Source organism: Odocoileus virginianus, chromosome 17 (assembly GCF_023699985.2).
Source record: "Odocoileus virginianus isolate 20LAN1187 ecotype Illinois chromosome 17, Ovbor_1.2, whole genome shotgun sequence".
NCBI lineage: Eukaryota > Metazoa > Chordata > Mammalia > Artiodactyla > Cervidae > Odocoileus > Odocoileus virginianus.
In genome coordinates, this window is record NC_069690.1 from 28,935,794 (window position 1) to 28,956,544 (window position 20,751).

The window sequence follows — 20,751 nt, forward strand, 5'->3', positions numbered from 1 at the left end:
TTGGTAGTTGTATATATTGCAGATTTAGTCTCCCATTTTGCAGCCTGTCTCCCCTCTGCATTTATGGTATATTTTGATGAAGGGTTCATTTTTATGTAACCAGATGTGTTCATCTTTCCCCCTGTGTTGTCTTCTTTTCTCTTGTTAAATCAACACTTTCTTGTCCTGAGATCCTAGTGATACTCTCCTATATCCTTACCTAAAAGTTTTACTTTTTGTGTTAAGTAGCTTTTTGTCTGTCCCTGCCTCAATATGAAACTGTCCTAATTATCATAGCTCTGTAATAAATCTTGGCTTGCCAGGTGGCTCAGTGGCAAAGAATCTGCCTGCCAATGCAGGAGACTCGGGTTTGATCCCTGGGTCAGGAAGACCCCCTGGAGAAGGAAATGGCAACCCACTCCAGTATTCTTGACTGGTAAATCCCATGACAGAGGAGCCTGGAAGGCTATAGTCCATGGGGCGGAAAAGAGTCAGATACAACTTAGTGACTGAACTATAACAATAAATCTTGACATCTGGCAGTGGAGCCCCCACCTTTTTCAGTTTCATTAGGAATGTCTCAACAATTCTCGGCCCTTGTTATTTTACATACATTAAAAATCAGTTTGTAGAAGAAAAGATTCCATTGAGATTTTGATTATATTTGCCATGATGTAGATCATTTTGAGTAGAATTTTCTTCTTTATAGTATTGAGTATTCCTAAGAACATATTATCTCACCATTTATCTTCTTTAATGTCTTTCAATGAAACTTTATAATCATTACCTTTAAAAGCATTTTCACCTCTTAAGATTTATTCCTTAATATTTTATTTTTTTTCTAATATAAATCATATTTCAGAATCACATTTTCCACAGAAATGAATTGATTTTTGTACACTGATTTTGTATCAAGAAGCTCTACTAAGTAGCTTGTTAATTCTAATAATTTATCTGTGTACTCTTCGGGATTTGCCATGTACATAATCATCATCTACAAATTCATGGAAATTTTATTTTTTCCTTCCCAGGTTTTTTTTATGCATTTATCACTATTTATCTGATCACCCTGACTAGGAATGTCAGTGTAACATCGGATAAAGTGATAATAAGTCCTTGTCTTGTTCCTGACCTTTAAGGGGATACTTTCAGCATTTCATTATGTGGTATAATATTCTGTGAGTTTTTTTATGGATTCTCTTTATCTGATTAAAGATGTAAACTTCTAGTCCTAATTTGTTAAGAGGATTTAGCATAAATGGTTATAACATTTTCTCGAGTGCCTTTTCTAATGCCATTAACATAATTCTGGGTTTTTCCCCTCAATATGTTAAAGCTGTGAATGAATTTTTTGGTTTCTAATACTGAACCAATCTATCATTACTAAGATAAGCCACACAAAAAATATTGTCTTTTTCAATATATCCATTGGTTGATTTCATTTGCAGATATTTTATATAGGCACTGACATGTCTGTGTTTGCTGAAACTGGCTTTCAGTTTTTCCTTTCTATATTGTCTTTGTCTGATCTTGCTCTGTGGTTTTGCTAGCTTCCAAAAATGTGTTAGGAAGTAATCCTTCTTGTTTATTCTCTGTAAGAGTTGGTGTAAGATTGAAATTCGCTGATCCTTGAAAGTTTGATTTAAATCTCCTATTGAGCCACCTGGCTTGGTGTTTTCTTCATGGCAGGATTATTACCTATAATTTTTCTAATGTTTCTAGAAATATTAATTTCTATTCCTAAGTCATATTTTTCTAGAGATGAATCCATTTAATGTAAATCTTCATATTATTGTCATGAAATTTGTATTATTCTCTTAATTGTTTATGTATTAGGGATGTTCTTCTTTAGATTTCTATTCATTTCTATCATGCTTTCTGGCTTCTTAATCTTCCAAGTGATTTACAAGTGATTTACAAAGAGTTACCTTATGAACCCATTGATCTTACTTATTATAATTTGATTTTTATTTTGATAAGTTTTTCTTATGTGTTTATTATTTCCTTTAACTTTCTTTGGGTTTATTTTCTGTTCTTTGACTAACTTAAGATGTGTGCTATGCTTATTCATCTTGAGTCTTCATCTTTTTTAATATAACACTTAAAGTTGTAAATTCCCTTCTAAGTACAATTTTATCTACATCTCACAGGTCTTAGTATGTAGATTTTCTTTATAATAAAGCTCTAAATGTTTTAATATCCATTAAGATGTGCTTATATTTTTTAAATCTTAAAACATGGATTCTTCTAGTTACATTTCTGTTATTAATTTCTAACAATTCCATTGCAGTCAGATAAAGTGATATACATAATAAAAAACTGAAATTTGTTGAATTTGGTCAGTTTTTATAAATATTTTGTGCACATTTAAAAAGAATATGTATTCTATAACTGTTGGGTATAATGTTCTGTCCATGCTTATTGGATCAAACTTGTTTTCTTCAAATCCACTACAACCTCACTGCAATTTTTTTTGTCTGCTTTATTTATCAATTACTGAGATAACTGTGTTAGAAATCTTGCACTTTGATGGTAGAGTGTCAACTTCTTGTACTTCTGTCACTTTTTCATTTATTTTATGTTATATGATCATACAGAGTTTGACTTTTTATATCTTCCTGGAAAATTGAATATTTTAGCCACACATTAAAAATCTTTTATCACTAGCTATATTTCTTGTATTAAAGTGTGTTTTGTCTTGTATTAATATAATGAAACCAGTTCCCTTGGTATGACATTTGCCTGATGTCTCTTATCTTACCCTCTGGCTTTCGATCTTTCTGTGCCTTTGTATTAGAGGAGATCTTCATAACTGGCATGGAACTGAATGTTTTATCTACCTTAATATCTTTCTTTTAACTGGGGGGGTTTCCTCATTAATGTCTACTGTGCTATATTTGAATTCATTTGTACCATTTTATTGTGAGCTTTTATTTGTTCTTTTTGTTTTTCTTTCTTACCTGCTTTTGGATTGAAATTTTTTTTTTCATCTTTTCTTTTATTTTTCCTTTTTCCTATTCCATTTTTTTCCCTTCTGCTAATTTGGATGTTGTGCTATCTAAGTCTTCTGTTCTAATAGTTAACCATAGCTATTCTTAAAAACATTCTTAAAAGAAACTATCAGTACTGTTACTCTTTTCACAACCAATACAAGGACTTCACAATAGCTTGATCTCACCTGTTTATCCATCAAATTATATCCTATAATTCCAAGTAATTTCAGTTGCACTCTATTACTTATCTATTTTTTATTTATTTTTTTTCTATTACTTATCTAAATTCCACAAATTATACTTTATTTTTATATACTCACTGTTTAGTTAAATTTACCAACATCTTTGCTCATTCCATCTTCCTACATTACTGACTTGCTCTCTGAAGTACAGCCATGAGAAGGCTCATTAAAAGGTTCTTTTGATGAAACTCTCTTTCTTTGTCTGAAAATGCATGTATTTTGCCTTCATTCTTTAAAAAAAAAATCAATTTGTGGAAGATAGAATTCTAGGATAACATATTTTCTGTAAATTTATTGAAAATATTATCCCATTGTGTCCTAGCTTCATTTTTGGTCTTGCATGGTCAGCCACCAGCCTAGACATTTTTTTTTTTAAATAAAATTCTGTCTTTGCTCTGCAGCTAATTTTAAGATTTTCATTTTTGGCAATCTACAGTCTCATATTGAAGTACTTATGTAGGGTTTTTAAAAAATATTAATTTCACCTTGAATTGGTTGGGCTTCCTTGATATTATATTTGGTGTCTTTCATTAATTCTAGAAAATTCTCAGGATCTCCTCAAAGATTGCTTCTTGCCCATTCTCTCTTATTACATCCTTTTGGACCTCTTATTACACTTATAGACTTTTAAATATTCCCCCATGTCTTTGAACAATTTTCATAGTTTTCATTTTTTTTGTCTTTCTTCACTGCAGTTGAATAACTTCTCCACTTTTTTCAAACAGCAGTCTTATTCTCTTTTTTAGTTTTGTCTGAATCTCCTGTTTAATCCTTTCATTGAGCTTTAAATTTTCATTATGCTTCCCAGTTTTAGATCTTATATTTGGTTATTTTACAATTTTGCTTACGCATTTTAATACCCTCGCATTCTTTGCTCAAATTCATTTTTTTTAATTTATTCATTTTTCAAGTTTCAGAATACATTTTCAAGATTAGTGGTAAGGAATCTACCTGCCAATGCAGGAGATGCAAGAGATATGGGTTCTATAGCTGGGTTGGAAAGATACCCTGGAGTAGGAAATGGCAACCCAGTTCGGTATTCTTGCCTAGAGAAACCTATGGCCAGAGGAGCCTGGCGGGCTACAGTCCATAGGGTTGCAAGGAGTCAGACTATGATTTATTGATTAAACAACAACAACAAGATCTTAAGATAACTTTTGATTTGTCAATGAATAGTGGCTTGTTTCTTCTTGCCATAGATCAGAGTTAACATAAAAGCCTATGTAAAATTATTAGCTTCTTTCTCCTGGAATTGCCCCCTAACATAGCATGATGTGATCATTTTTGCATTGCTGGAACGCATATTAAAAGCTTCTCTTCACGAAATAATGCCACCACAGGCCATAATTTTCATGTTATCTGCTTCAGTAAGTTTTGTCACTTCTTGAATCCATTAATCAATACAAAGGTCCACACATTATCACAGATTCTGGGCATATTTGAAAAGCCACTGAAGTTGTCTCCATTCCTGCCCCTGAGACAATGCTGAATTTATGCTTGAACTTAAAGGCAGGTTGGGGCCAGGGTAAGGGTATGATGACCTGTTGAGAATGTAAGAGTTTATCTAGGCTTCTGAAGGGCAATTCCTAAAGAAATCATTTCTGTACTGACTGATACATTATGCTTAAAAGGAAGAAATTGTTTTTCTTGGTCAATCTAGAGTAGATGTCTGAGAAATAGCAGGAAAAGCACTTGTTCCTGGTCAGAAACAATAAAGCGAAGGACCTAAATAAGAACTCTTGTGTCCTTTGACATATCAAATGTCACTAGTTTATATTATGCACCCGAATTCCAGTATCTAAAATCTTGAGAGGTTTAATACAGCCATTTCTGCTGGTTCCCACTTGTGGTGACCTCTTTCCTTGTGCATGTTGTAACTTTCAGTTATAAAATCATGTTCCTTGGAGCCTAGTCCTTTGAGGACTGGATTCTTGCTGCATTCCTCCAGAAAGGATGTTCATTTTTAATTAAATCATGAGTCCCATCTAACTCTCACAATAACCAGTGAGAAAGAAATGACCTTTCTAATCTTACAGATGAAGAATCTGAAGCTCAGAGATATTGAATGACTTGGCCACCCATCTAGTAAGTGTCAAAATTAAACCCAAGTATGTATAACCCTATAGGCCATAGTATTTATTTTCCACTTTTTAAAAAGTAATTTCAGACTGATTCACAAAATAATTTGTAATATATTCACTGTGAGATTATTTCACTTTGAAATGATTTCACTCTGAAATAATTTCAGACATACCAAAAAACCTGTAAAAGCAGTACAGAGACTTCTCTTTTACCTTCACTCCACTTTCCCAAGATGTTACCCTGGTAACATCCGAGGCAACCATGGTACACTAGGAAGTTAGTATTGATGTAGAAGGTGTGAGTAGTTCGCAGAGTTATTCACGTTTCACCAGTTGTCCCAATAATTCTCCTTGTCTCCTGTGTCTCCTCCATCATGGAAGTCTCAGTCTTTGTCCTTTGTGACCTTGACACAACTGAAGAGGGTTGTATATTATCATCGGGCTATGGAGAGTTTTGCATAATAATAGCTATTATGTTGGGGAAATAAATAAATTCTTTTGAAGGGTGGAAGGGGAATGGCTGCTCACATTCTGTTTGTTCTCCTCAGCTTGGCCGACCTTGAAGCATTTATTAAAAACAGTGAGAATGGCTTGCTCAAGAAAGTCGAAAAAGGAGATTTCCAAGGACTGGTTGAGATTATGGGGCACCTGATGGCTCTTAAAGAACGACAGAGCAGCACCGATGAGATGTTTGAGCCTTTAAAGCAAACGATTGAATTGCTGAAGACCTATGGACAAGAATTGCCGGAAACAGTGTTTGAGCAGCTGGAGGTCAGTGCAAAGTTTATGCTTTCCTAATAAAGGAAATAGAGGGAACGTTTGGGGATTTCAAAGTGAGATGAACGTGGTGAAGTCAATGAAAAACAGGACCTATGATAACTCAAGATCCATGTTTTGGAAGTAAATGTGTCTCGTGTGTATAATGTGTACCACTTTCTCAACACTCAATAAATATGAAACACTGTAACCCTGGAGAAATATGGGAAAGCTGATGTGGATGAAGTGTGTGTGGTCCTTTTCCAGAATTAGGGATGAGCCAAATTTTGATTCAGAGAGAAAAGAAAAAGGAGGTTTGAGGAATGTTATGATGATCAAAGAGGAAATGTGGGGCATACAAGAAAATAACCAAGCACTGTTGGAAAATATAGAAGACAGTAAGGCTTCCTGGGGCTTCCTGGGTGACTCAGGAGTAAAGGATCTGCCTGCAATGCAGGAGATGCAGGTTCGATCCCTGGGTCGGGAAGATCCCCTGGAGGAGGAAATGGCAACCCCCACCCCCTGCAGTATTCTTGCCTGGGAAAGCCCAAGTCAGACGTGACTCGGCAACTAAACAACAACAACAAAGTCTACAGAGGAGAAGTTGAGAGTGAGGAGGATTGTGTTGAGTCCAATGTAGGTGAGCGTCGTGAGAGTGGGCAGCCAGGGAGCCCCGAGAAGGAAGGGGGCAGTTGTAGACGACGGCAAACAGTGCCATCGCGTTTGTGGACCGGAGGCTGAGGTGTCTGAACGTGTCCAGCCTCGGGTCTGGGGTCACGGGGGAGCAGACGTCTGACCACGTCGGGTGTCCTTGGCAGGAGCTGCCTGAGAAGTGGAACAACATTAAAAAGACGGCGGTTATCGTGAGGCAGCAGGTGGCCCCCCTGCAGGCAAATGAAGTGACCCTCCTGCGCCAGCGGTGCACGGCCTTCCAGGCGGAGCAGCAGTCCTTCCGGGAGCGATTCCGCAGGGAAGCGCCCTTCAGGTATGCACCCAGGTCGCCACCACGGCCTCGCGTCCTGGAAGCGCAGCAGCGTCTTAAGTCATGGGTGACCTCCCCATGGAGGCTGTGTATCTTCTTAACAGAAGACTGGTTACTCTTCTTCCCTCCTGTTTAGGTCCGCTGGTTAGACCGGGGACTCATGTTCACAGAGTCCTGTTGTGGCCCGTGTGGGATGAACAAAGGCTGTACAAATACTTAAAAAAAAAATCTAGAAGCTTCTATGTCTCCAGGTCTATAAAGGGATTGTGTGTGGTAAAATTACTCGTCTCTTACTAAACTGTTAGTATTCTGATTTCTCCCAGACTTCTGTTCTTTCGGTTTAAAAAAAAGTGGCTGATAGAATTTGAAAATAATTTGCGGGGGGACTTCCGTGGTGGTTCAGTGGTTAAAACTCCACATTTGCAATGCAAGGGGGAGTGGCTTCAATCTGTGGTCAAGGAATGAAGATCCCACATGCTGCACGGTGTGGCCAAAAATAAAAAAAAGAATTAAGAAATAATTTTGGAAGGCCTTTCAGTGGCCTAACGGCAGGATTCAAGGTGACAGATTTACTTTAAGGAGTCCCTTCTCTGCTTGGCCAGACTGCCCGCTGCTCGTGGTCAGGGATCTTTACATAAACAGAGAAGGGGCGGGGTGGACAGCACCGTTCACGCGGGCCCACTGCACACACGCAGTCCTTCCCCCTGGGGCTCCCTCCCCAGGTGGGGAAGCCTGTGGGGGCTGCTCCGGGTCTGCTGCTCAGCGTCAGACGCTGCAGCCAGGGGCCAGTCCTGGTGGCCCTGTGTCTCCTGACGCGCCAGCTGAAGTGGACCCTCTCCCCCCAGCCCAGCTCCAGGGTTTGCTTTCGGTTTTCCCTGCGGGGCTTCCTGCTGGATCTCCTCTCTGGTTGTCGTGTAGACATGCCTGGAAGTCTCCAGACTGAAAAATGCCCTGTGTAAAACACCAGGAAGCTTTTTATTTTCAAGTTACTGACAGAGATCTGACCTAAGGGTGATACATGCTAAAGTGACCAATGAAGCAAGGAAAGAAAATCCCACAACTTAATCAGGAGTTAAGACGACGTAATGATTAAGCACACGGACCCTGGGTTTAGCAAGCCCTCTGGCTAATCTCGGGTCCACTACGCGCTTGCTAAGTCAGGGCAGTCACTTACTCACTGCCTAAGTCAGGTCTGTCACTCTGTGCTGTGTTTCCTCATCTGCAAAGTGGGGGTATTAATAGTATCCACCTCGGAAGGCTGTTGATAGGATTAAGTAACACATCTTCACAAGCTTTTAGCACAGGACCCAGCACCCAGGTAACCAGCCATCTTGATTTACCTGATCCTGTTCTGGTTTTGGCACCAGAAGTCACACATCCAGGGGATCCCCTCTGTGTCAGGCAGACTGAGACCCTTGGTTACCCCACCTGACTCACAGGAAGGGCCTCACTCTTCTTGTTATTCATCATCAAACGTGTATGAAGCGGCTGGTCTCCAAAGCATCATACCTGGGGCTAGACAGAATGAGACGAGTATGTCAAGAGGCAGGGAAAGGGGCTTCTCTGGCAATCCAGTGGTTAAGACTCCATGTCCCCAGTGCAGGGGGCATGGGTTTGATCCCTGGTCAGGGGACTAAGATCCCACATGCCTTGTGGCCAAAAATTTTTTTTTAATTAAAAAAAAATGAAGTACAGAACTTGAAAAGTCTCATACAGATTTATTTTTTAAAAAGAAGACAAGAAAGGAAAAATGTATAAGCTGTATTTAGGATAAATGTACAACATAGCACTCTAAAGCATTAAAACCACCTGGAAGATTTTAAAACTTCCACTGTCCAGCCTCTCCTGCAGACCAACTAAATCAGACACTGGGGATGAGACCGGGCATCAGTAGTTTTTAATGCTCCCTAGCTGAATCTGATGAGCAGCCAAGTTAGAGACAGCCACCCTAAGGGAAGAAACTGGGCCCCTTTTAAGCAATCACACCAGGGCGTATAACTCCAAATGACTCTGCATTCCTTTAGATTTACAGCAGTCCACAACCTTTTTGGCATCAGGGACCGATATCTTGGAAGACAGTTTTTCCGCAGACCGGAGGTGGGGAGAATGGTTTCGGGATGATTCAAGCACATTACATTTATTACTTTATTTCCAATCTAATGCCATCAGTGATCTGATAGGAGGTACCGGTCCCCAGTCTGGATGTGTCAAAGCACATCCCTTTGACTCTCCTTTGGATGTGCAATTGAGCACAGGATCGAAGCTGGTAAGGCAGGCGGGCCATGAATGGGTATTTCTGGGCAGTGCTGACAGTATCCACACTAGGGCAACAGCCATGAAGGTAATGACACTGATATCTTTACATCATCTGTCTCTTTTTTAAAAAAAATTTCAAAAAATGAATTCCAAATATGTCTGGTGAGAGATCTTTCCAAACAGGCTCCCAAGACTGCCTGAACAGAACAGCACTCTTTTTGCTGCTGTGTGTCTTTCCGTGTGTCTGTCGGAAACCTTGATCTCCCCTTCCTAGTTGTATCACACTTATGTATTGATCAGCTCTTGTTTTTTTAATGTGATAGCTGCTTTGGTTTTTCTCTCTTTGCATTTGTATCCATCAGCTGGCTATGAAGATATTACTGCCCTTAAATGAGTCTTCCAAATTCACATTTTTTTTTAAAGTTGGAGGACAATTGTGTTACAGTATTGTGTTGGCTTCTTCCGTACAACAGCATGAATCAGCCACAAGGACACATATGTCCCCTTCCTCCTGGGCCTTCCCCCCACCCCCTGGCCCTCTAGGTTGTCACGAGGCACTGCGTTGAGCCCCCTGTTCTGTCCAACAGCTTCCTACTGGCTATCCGTATTATATATGGTGATGTATATATGTCAGTGCTGTTCTCTCAGTTCATCCCACCTTCTCCTTCCCCTGCTGTGTCCAAAGTCTGTTCTGTATGTCTGCATCTCTACCCCTGCCCTGCAAATAGGTTCATAAGTACCATTTTTCTAGATTCCATATATATGTGTTAATATACAAAATTTGTTCTTTTCTCTCTGACTTCCTTTACTCTGTATAACAGACTCTAGGTTTATCCACCTCACTAGAATTGATTCAAATACATTCCTTTTTATGGCTCAGTAATATTCCATTATGTATCTGTCTATATATGCCACAATATCTTTATCCATTCATCTGCTGATGGACATCTAGGTTGCTTCCATGTCCTAGCTATTGTAAATGGTGCTACTGTGAATATTGGGATACATGTGTCTTTTTAATTATGGTCGTTTGTTTTTCTGGTATTGAGCTGCATAAGCTGCTTGTATATCAAATTCACATCTGTTAATTTAACATGCAGATGAATCTTTGCAAGAGACTTCTTTGAAAAGAACTGCTCACAGCAGTGCAGAAAGTCAAACATGACTGCAATCTTGATGTATTCCTCTTCTTGTCAAGAAGACTATCAAGACTAGAGCAGAATCATGGATTTATTACTGAGGGCAATCTTCGTGGGTGTCAACACATGGGTTTACTTCTTAAGTTTCGTGTGCACGAATGTGTGTGTTTAAAGTGTTTAGACGTTGTATGTGGCAAATGAGTTGAGTTCTCGTTCCTTTGCCTTCAGATCACTCACAGAATTCTAAAATGCATCTTGCTGAAGGCAAGTCTCTCTTCCTGATTAGATTACAGGGGAAGCTCACGTTGATCTTATCTTTGGGAAGAAAAGGAAAGTGTGGGTCTCATTTGGCCCTTGAAGTCTAACAGGTACAGGATGAAGTTAGGTCCCTAGGGGTGAAGTTCTTTCTCTGTGTTTAAGTTGAGTTTTTCTTCCTCCTTCTGTTCTTAACGTGAAGCTGTGTCAGCATATTCCTAGCTGAGCTCTCTCAGTAATCAGCTAGATCATCGTAGCCAGACTCAAGCACTTCTCACAACTCTTGAAATTGGAGACTCATTCTCCCTGGTTGAGTGACAGGGATGCTCCAGGCTTCTAGCAGCTCTCTTGTTCAGGCTTCCTGGCTTTAAGGAATGGTACCATGTCATCCAGTCAGCTTACCCATATCAAGACCAGGATAATCCAGGGGTTTCTTGGTAAAAGCATTTGATCCCCCTGAGCTCCAGTTCATTGGAAACCATCAGTGTTTCTAGCTGGCCAGTCCCCAAATTCTATGAATGGTGGGAAGGACTATCTTGAAGACACTCTCCCATTGGGTGCTGTCCTGCATGACAAGCAGAAAATCAAGGCTTTCCAGACAGTGCAACAAATGTGCCTTCATCTTGCTCATGAAGGGTCTCCTAGCATCGAAACATGTATATTATCAAGGGTGAAACAGATCACCAGCCCAGGTTGGATGCATGAGACAAGTCGGGGCTGGTGCACTGGGAAGACCCAGAGGGATCGGGTGGAGAGGGAGGTGGGAGGGGGGATCGGGATGGGGAATACATGTAAATCCATGGCTGATTCATGTCAATGTATGGCAAAAACCACTACAATATTGTAAAGTAATTAGCCTCCAACTAATAAAAATAAATGGGAAAAAAAAGCTGAAGGAAAGAGTGGTATTAATCACTGACTCTCTCAGGGATGTATCAGTATCCTCAGACATGTCATTAATTCAGTTTGACCCTGTTCTTGCAGTTGATCTGACTCACTCACATGGTTCAGGCTTCCTTAGAGCAGAAGAGGTGTGTTCTCAGCATGAAGTCAGAAAAAAATGACATGTGCTAGGATATTCAGATAATATTGATTCCCTGATCTCAAGGACTGACAGACTCAGGGTCAGTTTCAAAAATGAGTAACTCAGAACTTCTCTGGTGGTCCGGTGCATAAGACTCTGTGCTTTTCAGGCAGGGGATGCAGGTTCCATCCCTGGATGAGGAACTAGGATTCCACTAGGCAAAAAGAAATTAATAATCAGACATGCCCATTGGGCCCAACTTTGATGCCCACTGGGGAGGCAGTTCACAAACCCCACAGAAGTTGGTGCTTCAGCCAATGGGCAAATGAGAATTAGCCATTTGGAAAAAGAGAAGTTGAAAGCCATGGTATTCCAGACAAGGGAAGCAGGACCTGGAGAGAGACAGGGGGATGAAAACATAACACACAGCTGGAGGACTGCACATGTGTGTGAGTGGGATGCAGGATGCGGGAGGTGAGGAGGGAGAGGTCCAGGTGACCAGGCTCAGACCATGAATGAGCACTGCGGAGTCCAAGCCTGAGAACAGCATCATGTAGACACTTCTCTTGTGACTGCAGAGAACAGAGTGGCTCAAGGTAGACTCATGGCAGGGGCTCCATGGCGATGGGGGGCAGGGTGATTGCAACAGCCCAGGGGAGAAGCAGGAGGCCTGAGCTGAAGCCGCTGCGGTGAGCAGGGGGAGCGGAGGATGGGTGTGAGGGACACTCAGAGGGAGAATCGGGAGGATTGAGTGAATTATGGGAGCTGGAAGTTGTGTCCGACTCTTTGCAACCCCATGGGCTATGACCCGTCAGGCTCTCCTGTCTATGGGATTCTCCAGGCAAGAATACTGGAGTGGGTAGCCATTCTCTTCTCCAGGGGTTCTTCCCAATGCAGGGATCAAACCTGGGTCTCTTGCATTGCAGACAGATTCTTTTACCGTCTGATCCACCAGGGACAGATCCAAGAGTAATTCTCTGTCTTCTGTCTGGACCAGTAAGTGGAAGGGGGTATGTTTTGCTGCTCCTTAGATGGGACCATGGGATGGGAAAGGTCACCAGGTCAGAAGGAACAGGCAGAGTTACAATGCCCTTAGGGTTTCAAGCCCAGGGGTGTCACTGCGCCTTATATGTGCAGTTATGGGGCTGAGGTTGATGTTTACCAGCTGCTCACGTCCCAAGAAATCATTTAAGTCACTTATTCCTCTTTCTGTCTGTGCCCACATCTAGGGCAGGCCCGAATCCTTTTTTCCAAGATCATACACATGAGCACCCTATTTCCATTTCTCTTAATTATAGCTTTGCTCATCCAGACTTTCCAGGCATTTCTCTTTTAGATTAAAATACTTGTGTATTATTATTTCAATTTCAAAGACTAACTACACCCTTTTCCCTCCTATTAGCTTCTTGTTCTCACATTGTATTGTTCCCCCAGGCTTTGGAGAACTGCTTCAAGTTTATTAGGTGCATTAATCAGGTCTGTGAATATCCTGACAGTTTGCACCAGAGCTTTGAAATGGGAAGCGGGCTATTTGCTCCCCTGTCTGGAGGTTCCTTTCACTACTTAGGTCAAATTAACTTTTATATGCGCTCAGCTATAGGGAATGAATGTCAGCAGATTCAAACCATAAACAAAAATTATGCCACAGAGCAAATGAAGTTTGGAATAGGTTTGACAAATGATCACCTCTTACAAATATTTGAGGAATCAATATTGATTCAAGGATGTTCATAGGCACTGTGGAAAGAAGTGTTAGGAAGATCATTTATTATCTTCTGTGCCTACCCCTCTAACACTCTGATAACTCCTGTCTTACCTACTATTTCGGAACTATACTCTATTAATAAATTAAACAGAATCTGGGCTTTTAGAATCTGTCTGATATATACTAACACCAAGAAGCCAAGTTCGCTTTCGCCATTCACTCTAGTCAAGATAAAAGGCAGAACCAACACGTTCCAACCAACACGTTCCAACAATTAGTCTTCGAAAGAATGTGTGGGGGGAACCTTTGTGCTGGGTAATCTTTCCTGATGGCTCACTTGCTGTGAGGATGTTACATTCTTTTCCTTCTAATTCTTTCTCTACTGCTCTCATAGAGGAGAAAGCTCCTTGCCTATACAGACAGACGGCCCTCTTCAGCTCTGAGAACTCCAGGCCCTTCTGAAGCCCTCGCTGGCTGGACAACAGTGAACATACACGATGGTATTCAGTCTTAAGACGAAAACCCACCACCAGAGCATGCCAGCCAAAACTATTTAGATGGAACAAGCAGGAATCAAACATAGCAAGCATCAAAGCTAATCTGACACTAATTTAATGGTATGCATAACTGTTATTGTGTTGCATGGCAATTAGGCTTAAGTGGTGAGCAGTTCAGGTAAATGACTTTAATTAGGATTACTTTCCATCCGTCAAGTCAAATATTTCCAGAGACAGTTGAGAGAAGAGGCAGTTCAAGGAAAGGTGCTTGCATGTCATCATCTTCCCACCAAACACACACACACACACACACTCACACGGACACACACACAATTGCAAGAAATGGCCAATTCTCTAGTCATTCCTTTTCCCTCTCAACTTCTTTATATTGGACTCCACCATTCCCAAGTCTAATTTTAGAGAAAGATGGTGTTCACACTTAAATCGTGGTATCCCCAGTATCTGGGGCTTCTCAGGTGGCACTAGTAGTAAAGAACCTGCCTGCCAATGCAGGTGACGTAAGAGATGCAGTTTCGATCCCTTGATTGGGAAGATCCCCTGGAGGAGGGCATGGCAACCCACTCCAGTATTCGTGCCTGAAGAATCCCATGGACCAAGGAGCCTGGCTGGCTACAGTCCATGGGGTTGCATGGAGTAGGGCACAACTGAGGTGACTTAGCATGCACATACGCATCCCCAATATCTAGACACCCCTCAAGCACACAGAAACAGGAAGACCTGAGACTGGTGATGGGAAGAAAGGATACAGGGAGGCTAGGGAAGGAAAACCAGAGGCTCCTTGAAGGTTGTTCTGGATACTCCTGACCCACATCAGTTCAGTTCAGTTCAGGCACTCAGTCGTGTCCTACTCTTTGTGACCCCAGGAATTGCAGCACGCCAGGCCTCCCTGTCCATCACCAACTCCCAGAGTTTACTCAAACTCATGCCCATCGAGTTGGTGATCAGCCATCTCATCCTCTGTCATCCCCTTCTCCTCCTGCCCCCAATCCCTCCCAGCATCAGGGTCTTTTCCAATGAGTCAACTCTTCACATGAGGTGGCCAAAGTACTGGAGTTTCAGCTCCAGCATCAGTCCTTCCAATGAACACTCAGGACTGATCTTCTTTAGGATGGACTGGTTGGATCTCCTTGCAGTCCAAGGGACTCTCAAGAGTCTTCTCCAACACCACAGTTCAAAAGCATCAATTTTTCGGTGCTCAGCTTTCTTCACAGTCCAACTCTCACATCCATACATGACCACTGGAAAAACCATCGCCTTGACCAGATGGACCTTTGTTGGCAAAGTAATGTCTCTGCTTTTTAATATGCTATCTAGGTTGGTCATAACTTTCCTTCCAAGGAGTAAGCATCTTTTAATTTCATGGCTGCAGTCACCATCTGCAGTGATTTTGGAGCCCCAAAAAATGAAGTCTGACACTGTTTCCACTGTCTCTCCATCTATTTCCCATGAGGTGATGGGACCAGATGCCATGATCTTAGTTTTCTGAATGTTAAGCTTTAAACCAACTTTTTCACTCTCCTCTTTCACTGTCATCAAGAGGCTTTTTAGTTCCTCTTCACTCTCTGCCATAAGGGTGGTGTCATCTGCATATCTGAGGTTGTTGATATTTCTCCTGGCAATCTTGATTCCAGCTTGTGCTTCTTCCAGCCCAGCGTTTCTCATGATGTACTCTGCATATAAGTTAAATAAGCATGGGAATCTGTGAATGAGCAGTTCTTACACCAGAGAAGAGGTTCTGCCAGGAATGTGGGTTGAAGGGGCCAGACCATAAAGGGGGTTCATGGGGTGAGGACCAGGAGCAGCATGGGAGTCCTGAACATGGGGAGAAGAAGAGGAGGAAAGATGAACTTGAACTGTAAAGTTTGATGTAGTGTTTACAGGAGTCAAGTGCAGAACCAGAGGTCACTGCAGGACACAAGAGGAGACGGGGCCACTTGAAGGAGGAGCTTGAGAGACGTGGAGCCTGACGGGAAGCACACAGTTCGGGAAGGCCGTGCAGCGCAGGCCCGTGGTCAGGACTTTGTGCTCATGCACAGTGGTTCTCCCACCCAGAGGCACTGCTTCCTGAAGGTGATGCAGGCCGTTAGTGTGAACCTCACCACAGAGAAGGAAGCCAACCCAGGGAATCGGAAAAATGCTGTTACCTGCTATTTACAATAGCCAGGACATGGAAGCAACCTAAATGTCCATCGAAGGTGATGCAGGCCGTTAGTGTGAACCTCACCACAGAGAAGGAAGCCAACCCAGGGAATCTGAAAAATGCTGTTACCTGCTATTTACAATAGCCGGGACATGGAAGCAACCTAGATGTCCATCAACAGGTGAATGGATAAAGAAGCTATGGTACATATTTGTTAGTTGCTCAGTCGTGTCTGACTCTTTGTGAACCCATGGAATGTAGCCTGCCAGGCTCTTCTATCCATGGAATTCTACAGACAAGAATACTGGAGTGGGTAGCCATTCCCTTCTCCAGGGGATCTTCCTGACCCAGGGATCAAACCCACGCCTCTTGTGTCTCCTGCTTTGCAGGCAGATTCTTTACACCTGAGCCCCCAGGGAAGCCCCAATGGAATATTACTCAGCCATAAAAAGGAATGCATTTCTCTGATAATGAGTGATGTTGAGCATCTTTTCATGTGTTTGTTAGCCATCTGTATGTCTTCTTTGGAGAAATGTCTGTTTAGATATTTGGCCCATTAAATATTAGCCTCCAACGAATAAAAATAAATGAAAAAAAAAAAAAAAGGAATGCATTTGAGTCAGTTCTGGTGAGGTCAATGAACCTAGAGCCTGTTATACCAAGTGGAATAAGTCAGAAAGAGAAAAACAAATATCATATATTAACGCATATATATGGAATCTAGGAAAAAATGGTACTGATGAACCTATTTGCAAGGCAGGAATAGAGACTCAGACAAAGAGAACAGATTTATGGACACAGCCGGGGAAGGGGAGGGTAGGATTAATTGAGGCAGTAGCACTGAAATACATACATTACTGTGTGTAAAGCAGATACCGCCTGGCGTGACCTTCGCCTTCACAGCCTCTGCAGTAACAGGACAATGCTCTTTTGTGTCAAGTGGGCTGGACACCAGGAAGTGAAACAGAGCCTAAGGGGAGTTCAAACAAACGGTTATTCCCCCGCTGGACCTGGGGAGGTGAGGAGCATTTTTATTACCCTCTCGGATGTAGAGGGCTTCTCTGATGGTTCAGTGGGTAAAGAATCCGCCTGCAATGCAGGAGACACGGGAGATGCAGGTTCAGTCCCTGAGATGGGAAGATTCCCTGGAGTAGGAAAGGGCAACCCACTCCAGTAGTCTTGCCTGAAAAATCCCATGGACAGAGGAGCCTGATGGGCTACAGTCCAAAGGGTTGCAAAGAATCGGACATGACTGAGCACACATGGATGTAGAACAGATCCAGACAGGACGTTCCTCTTGAATCATTCTTCCTCCTGCTGGTTATGCTCATCCCACTCTGACCTACCCTGACTATCTTTCCTTCGCAAGCTTTAGTGAACATCCCTGCTCTTTGCTAAAACACTAAGGATTTAAAGGTTCAAGCTGCCATGGCTCTGGTGATTCCAGGAGATGGTCCCTGAGTTCTCCACTGATGAAGGGGAAATGCTGTGTCTTGTCTTGCAGGTTTGATAGCACTGACCCTCATCAGACGCTGGATGCCTGGCACCTGGAGATCCAGCAGATGGAGTCCACCATGGCCTCCATTTCCGCGTCCGCCAGCCTGTTTGAAGTCACCGTCCCTGACTATAAGCAGCTGCGGCAGTGCAGGAAGGAGGCGTGCCAGCTGAAGGAGCTCTGGGACACGATCGGGATGGTGACCTCCAGCATCCATGCCTGGGAGACCACCAGGTGGAAGGATATCGACGTGGAGGCCATGGACTTGGAGTGCAAAAAGTTCACCAGGAACATCCGGAACCTCGACAAGGAGGTCAGGGCCTGGGAGGCCTTCACAGGCCTGGAGAGCACCGTGCTGGACACCCTGACCTCCCTGAGGGCTGTGGCCGAACTGCAGAACCCGGCCATCCGGGAGCGGCACTGGAGGCAGCTGATGCAGGCCACGGGCGTGACCTTCACCATGGATGAGAGCACCACCCTGGCCCACCTCCTGCAGCTGCAGCTGCACCACTTTGAGGACGAGGTCCGGGGCATCGTGGACAGAGCCGTGAAAGAGCTGGGCATGGAGAAGGTGCTGAAGGAGCTGCAGACCACCTGGGCTGGCATGGAGTTCCAGTACGAACCCCACCCACGGACCTGTGTGCCCCTGCTGCAGTCCGATGAGGACCTCATCGAGGTTCTGGAGGATAACCAGGTCCAGCTTCAGAACCTGATGGTGTCCAAGCACATTGCCTTCTTCCTGGAGGACGTGTCAGGCTGGCAGAAGAAGCTGTCCACCGCCGACGCCGTCATCTCCATCTGGTATGAAGTGCAGCGCACCTGGTCTCACCTAGAAAGCATATTCATCGGATCTGAAGATATCCGGGCTCAGCTGCCCCAGGTACCTGCTACAGAAACCCTGCTCCCTCTGTTCCCTACTCCGAGTCAAGGGACAATCCCCCAGCCCCTGCATTCTCTAGACCATTCCTTCTCTGCCTCCCTGCCTTGGCTTCACCCAGGGGCATCTCCAACAATCACAGACCTTTCAAGACACCAAAAGCCTGGCACAGGAAAAGAGAGAAGGTAAAATGCATGCCAGACAGCTTGTTCTTGGGCTTCCCTGGTGGCTCAGTGGTAAAGAATCCCCGGAGACCTGGGTTCAATCCCTGGATTGGGAGGATCCCCTCGAGGAGGAAATGGCAACCCATTCCAGTATTCTTGCCTGGGAAATCCCATGGACAGAGGAGACTGGTGGGCTACAGTCCATGGGGTCTCAGAGTGAGACTCGACTTAGCAACTAAACAACCACAAACAATTTGTCCTTAGATGGGTAGGAAAAAGAAAGAGAACCTGGTTTAAAAAACAAAAGAAGTGTACTGGAGAAAGGAGGTCTGAAACAGGAGCTGCTCTTGTGTGGCTCTACCCGTAATCACAGTGTGGGTACCGACCGGGAAGCAGCATCATTTCCAGGCAAGCTTGAGTTCCTTCTCTGCAACAAGCTATTCTGTAAACCTCCGGCCTATGCTAGCAGGCTTAAACACTAGTCTTCAGCTAAGTACTAAATGAGGAATTTCTCTAAGATATGCATTCTTCTTATTACTACCTTTCTAATTTGTTTGCCCCTTCTAATTGTCCTAATTAATGTGCCATTGATGTATGCCCTCTCTCAGTGGACTCATTTAAAAAAGGATTTTTGCAGACTTATTCCACATCCCACTCCAGTATTCTGGCCTGGAAAATTCCATGGTCAGAGGAGCCTGATCGGCTACAGTCCATGGGGTCGCAAAGAATCAGACACGACTGAGCGGATAACACTTCAATATCCCTCAGCACAGTGAGTTCTTTGCTTGCAAATTAGTTTGATTCCAAAATGTCACATGTTGTCCAGACCTTGTTTCAGAGTTAAAGCACATTCTATCAAATCATATTTTTCCAGCTCATCCCACAAAAGCACATTTAGTATAATGATGCAGATTAAAGTTTGTACATCTGCAATGAAAAATAACAGAAAATAATTCCACTACAGCTACTGTCATGAAACAAAATCAAATAAGCCAGATTTTATTCGTCTCCAATGCTCATGATTGAAGAAGGGCAGGTTTGATGAGAAGTGGGAGAGAATGTAGGTAGAGACTTTTGCAGGCATTTTAAAAGAGGCATTTGAGAATTTACAATAAAAAATAATAAATAATTCATATCATTAACTTCTCAGGTTTATGTGTAAAATGTGTAAATACATTTGTCTTCTTTGTAGTGACAATATGGTAACAAAGAAATACCACAAATTAGTCATCATGTTACACCCTAACTAGTAAATATTTTCATTCACTATGAATATTGTCCACCTTTTGTTCACATATATACATGTTTTTACACAATTGCTCTCAGGATAGTTACAATTTTCCAGTCAGTTCTTTTCATTTCAAACATTTCTGTCAGATATTTCTGATGTGTGTGTATGCTCAGTTGCTCAGTAATGTCCTAACTGTTTGTGACCCTATAGACTGTCGCCTTTCAGGTTCTTTTGTCCGTGGGGTTCTCCAGGCAAGAATACCAGAGTGGATTGCCATTTCCTACTCCAGGGAATCTTCTTGAACCAGGGATTGAAGCTGTGTCTCTTATGTCTCCTGCGTTGGCAGACAGATTCTTTACCACGGAGTCACCTGGGAAGTCCCTTACTTCTGACCCTTCCTTTTTGTTTATTTGTCTTATTTTTGGCTGTGCTGCGTCTTCACTGCCCTGCTTGTGTTTCCTCTAGTTGCGGTGCACAGGTTTCTCATCGTGGCGGCTTCTCTGGTTGCAGAGTATGGGCTCTAGGCATTTGGGCTTCAGCAGTTGTGGCTCACAGGCTTGGTTGCCCCGAGGCACGTGGAATCTTCCTGGACCAGGGTTGGAACCCGTGTCCCCTGGACTGGCAGGCAGACTCCTATCCAACTGCACCACCAGGGAAATCTTCTGATGATTTTATAAATTTTTAATAATTTTTCATTTTTAACTGGTGAAAGATACCTCATTTAAGGAATCATAATTGAAGTCTTGATAGGAGAGAGGCATGGGTCACAGAGGTCCCAGCAGACTGGGGCCAGCAGCCCAGGCTTGAGTCCACCCTCTCAAGGACCTGAGGGAAGTTACTTGAACTCTCAGTGCCCTGGTTTTCTCATCTGTAAATTGAGACTAAGCCCGGTCCCTACATCCAGAAGTTCATTA

The 20,751-nt window shown here is 42.9% G+C and overlaps 1 protein-coding gene across 5 annotated transcripts in view; it reads left to right on the plus strand.

Annotated features, from left to right (window-relative positions):
* The window catches only part of DNAH9 (dynein axonemal heavy chain 9), a 281,176-nt gene that overhangs the window by 63,810 nt on the left and 196,615 nt on the right, over window positions 1-20,751 (plus strand). For all 5 annotated transcript variants that reach the window (XM_070479111.1, XM_070479112.1, XM_070479113.1 and 2 more), the window contains exons 18-20: window positions 5,844-6,066; window positions 6,870-7,036; window positions 17,575-18,445. In XM_070479111.1, coding sequence (XP_070335212.1) covers window positions 5,844-6,066; window positions 6,870-7,036; window positions 17,575-18,445 — 1,261 coding nt within the window. The remainder of the gene's footprint in view (window positions 1-5,843; window positions 6,067-6,869; window positions 7,037-17,574; window positions 18,446-20,751) is intronic.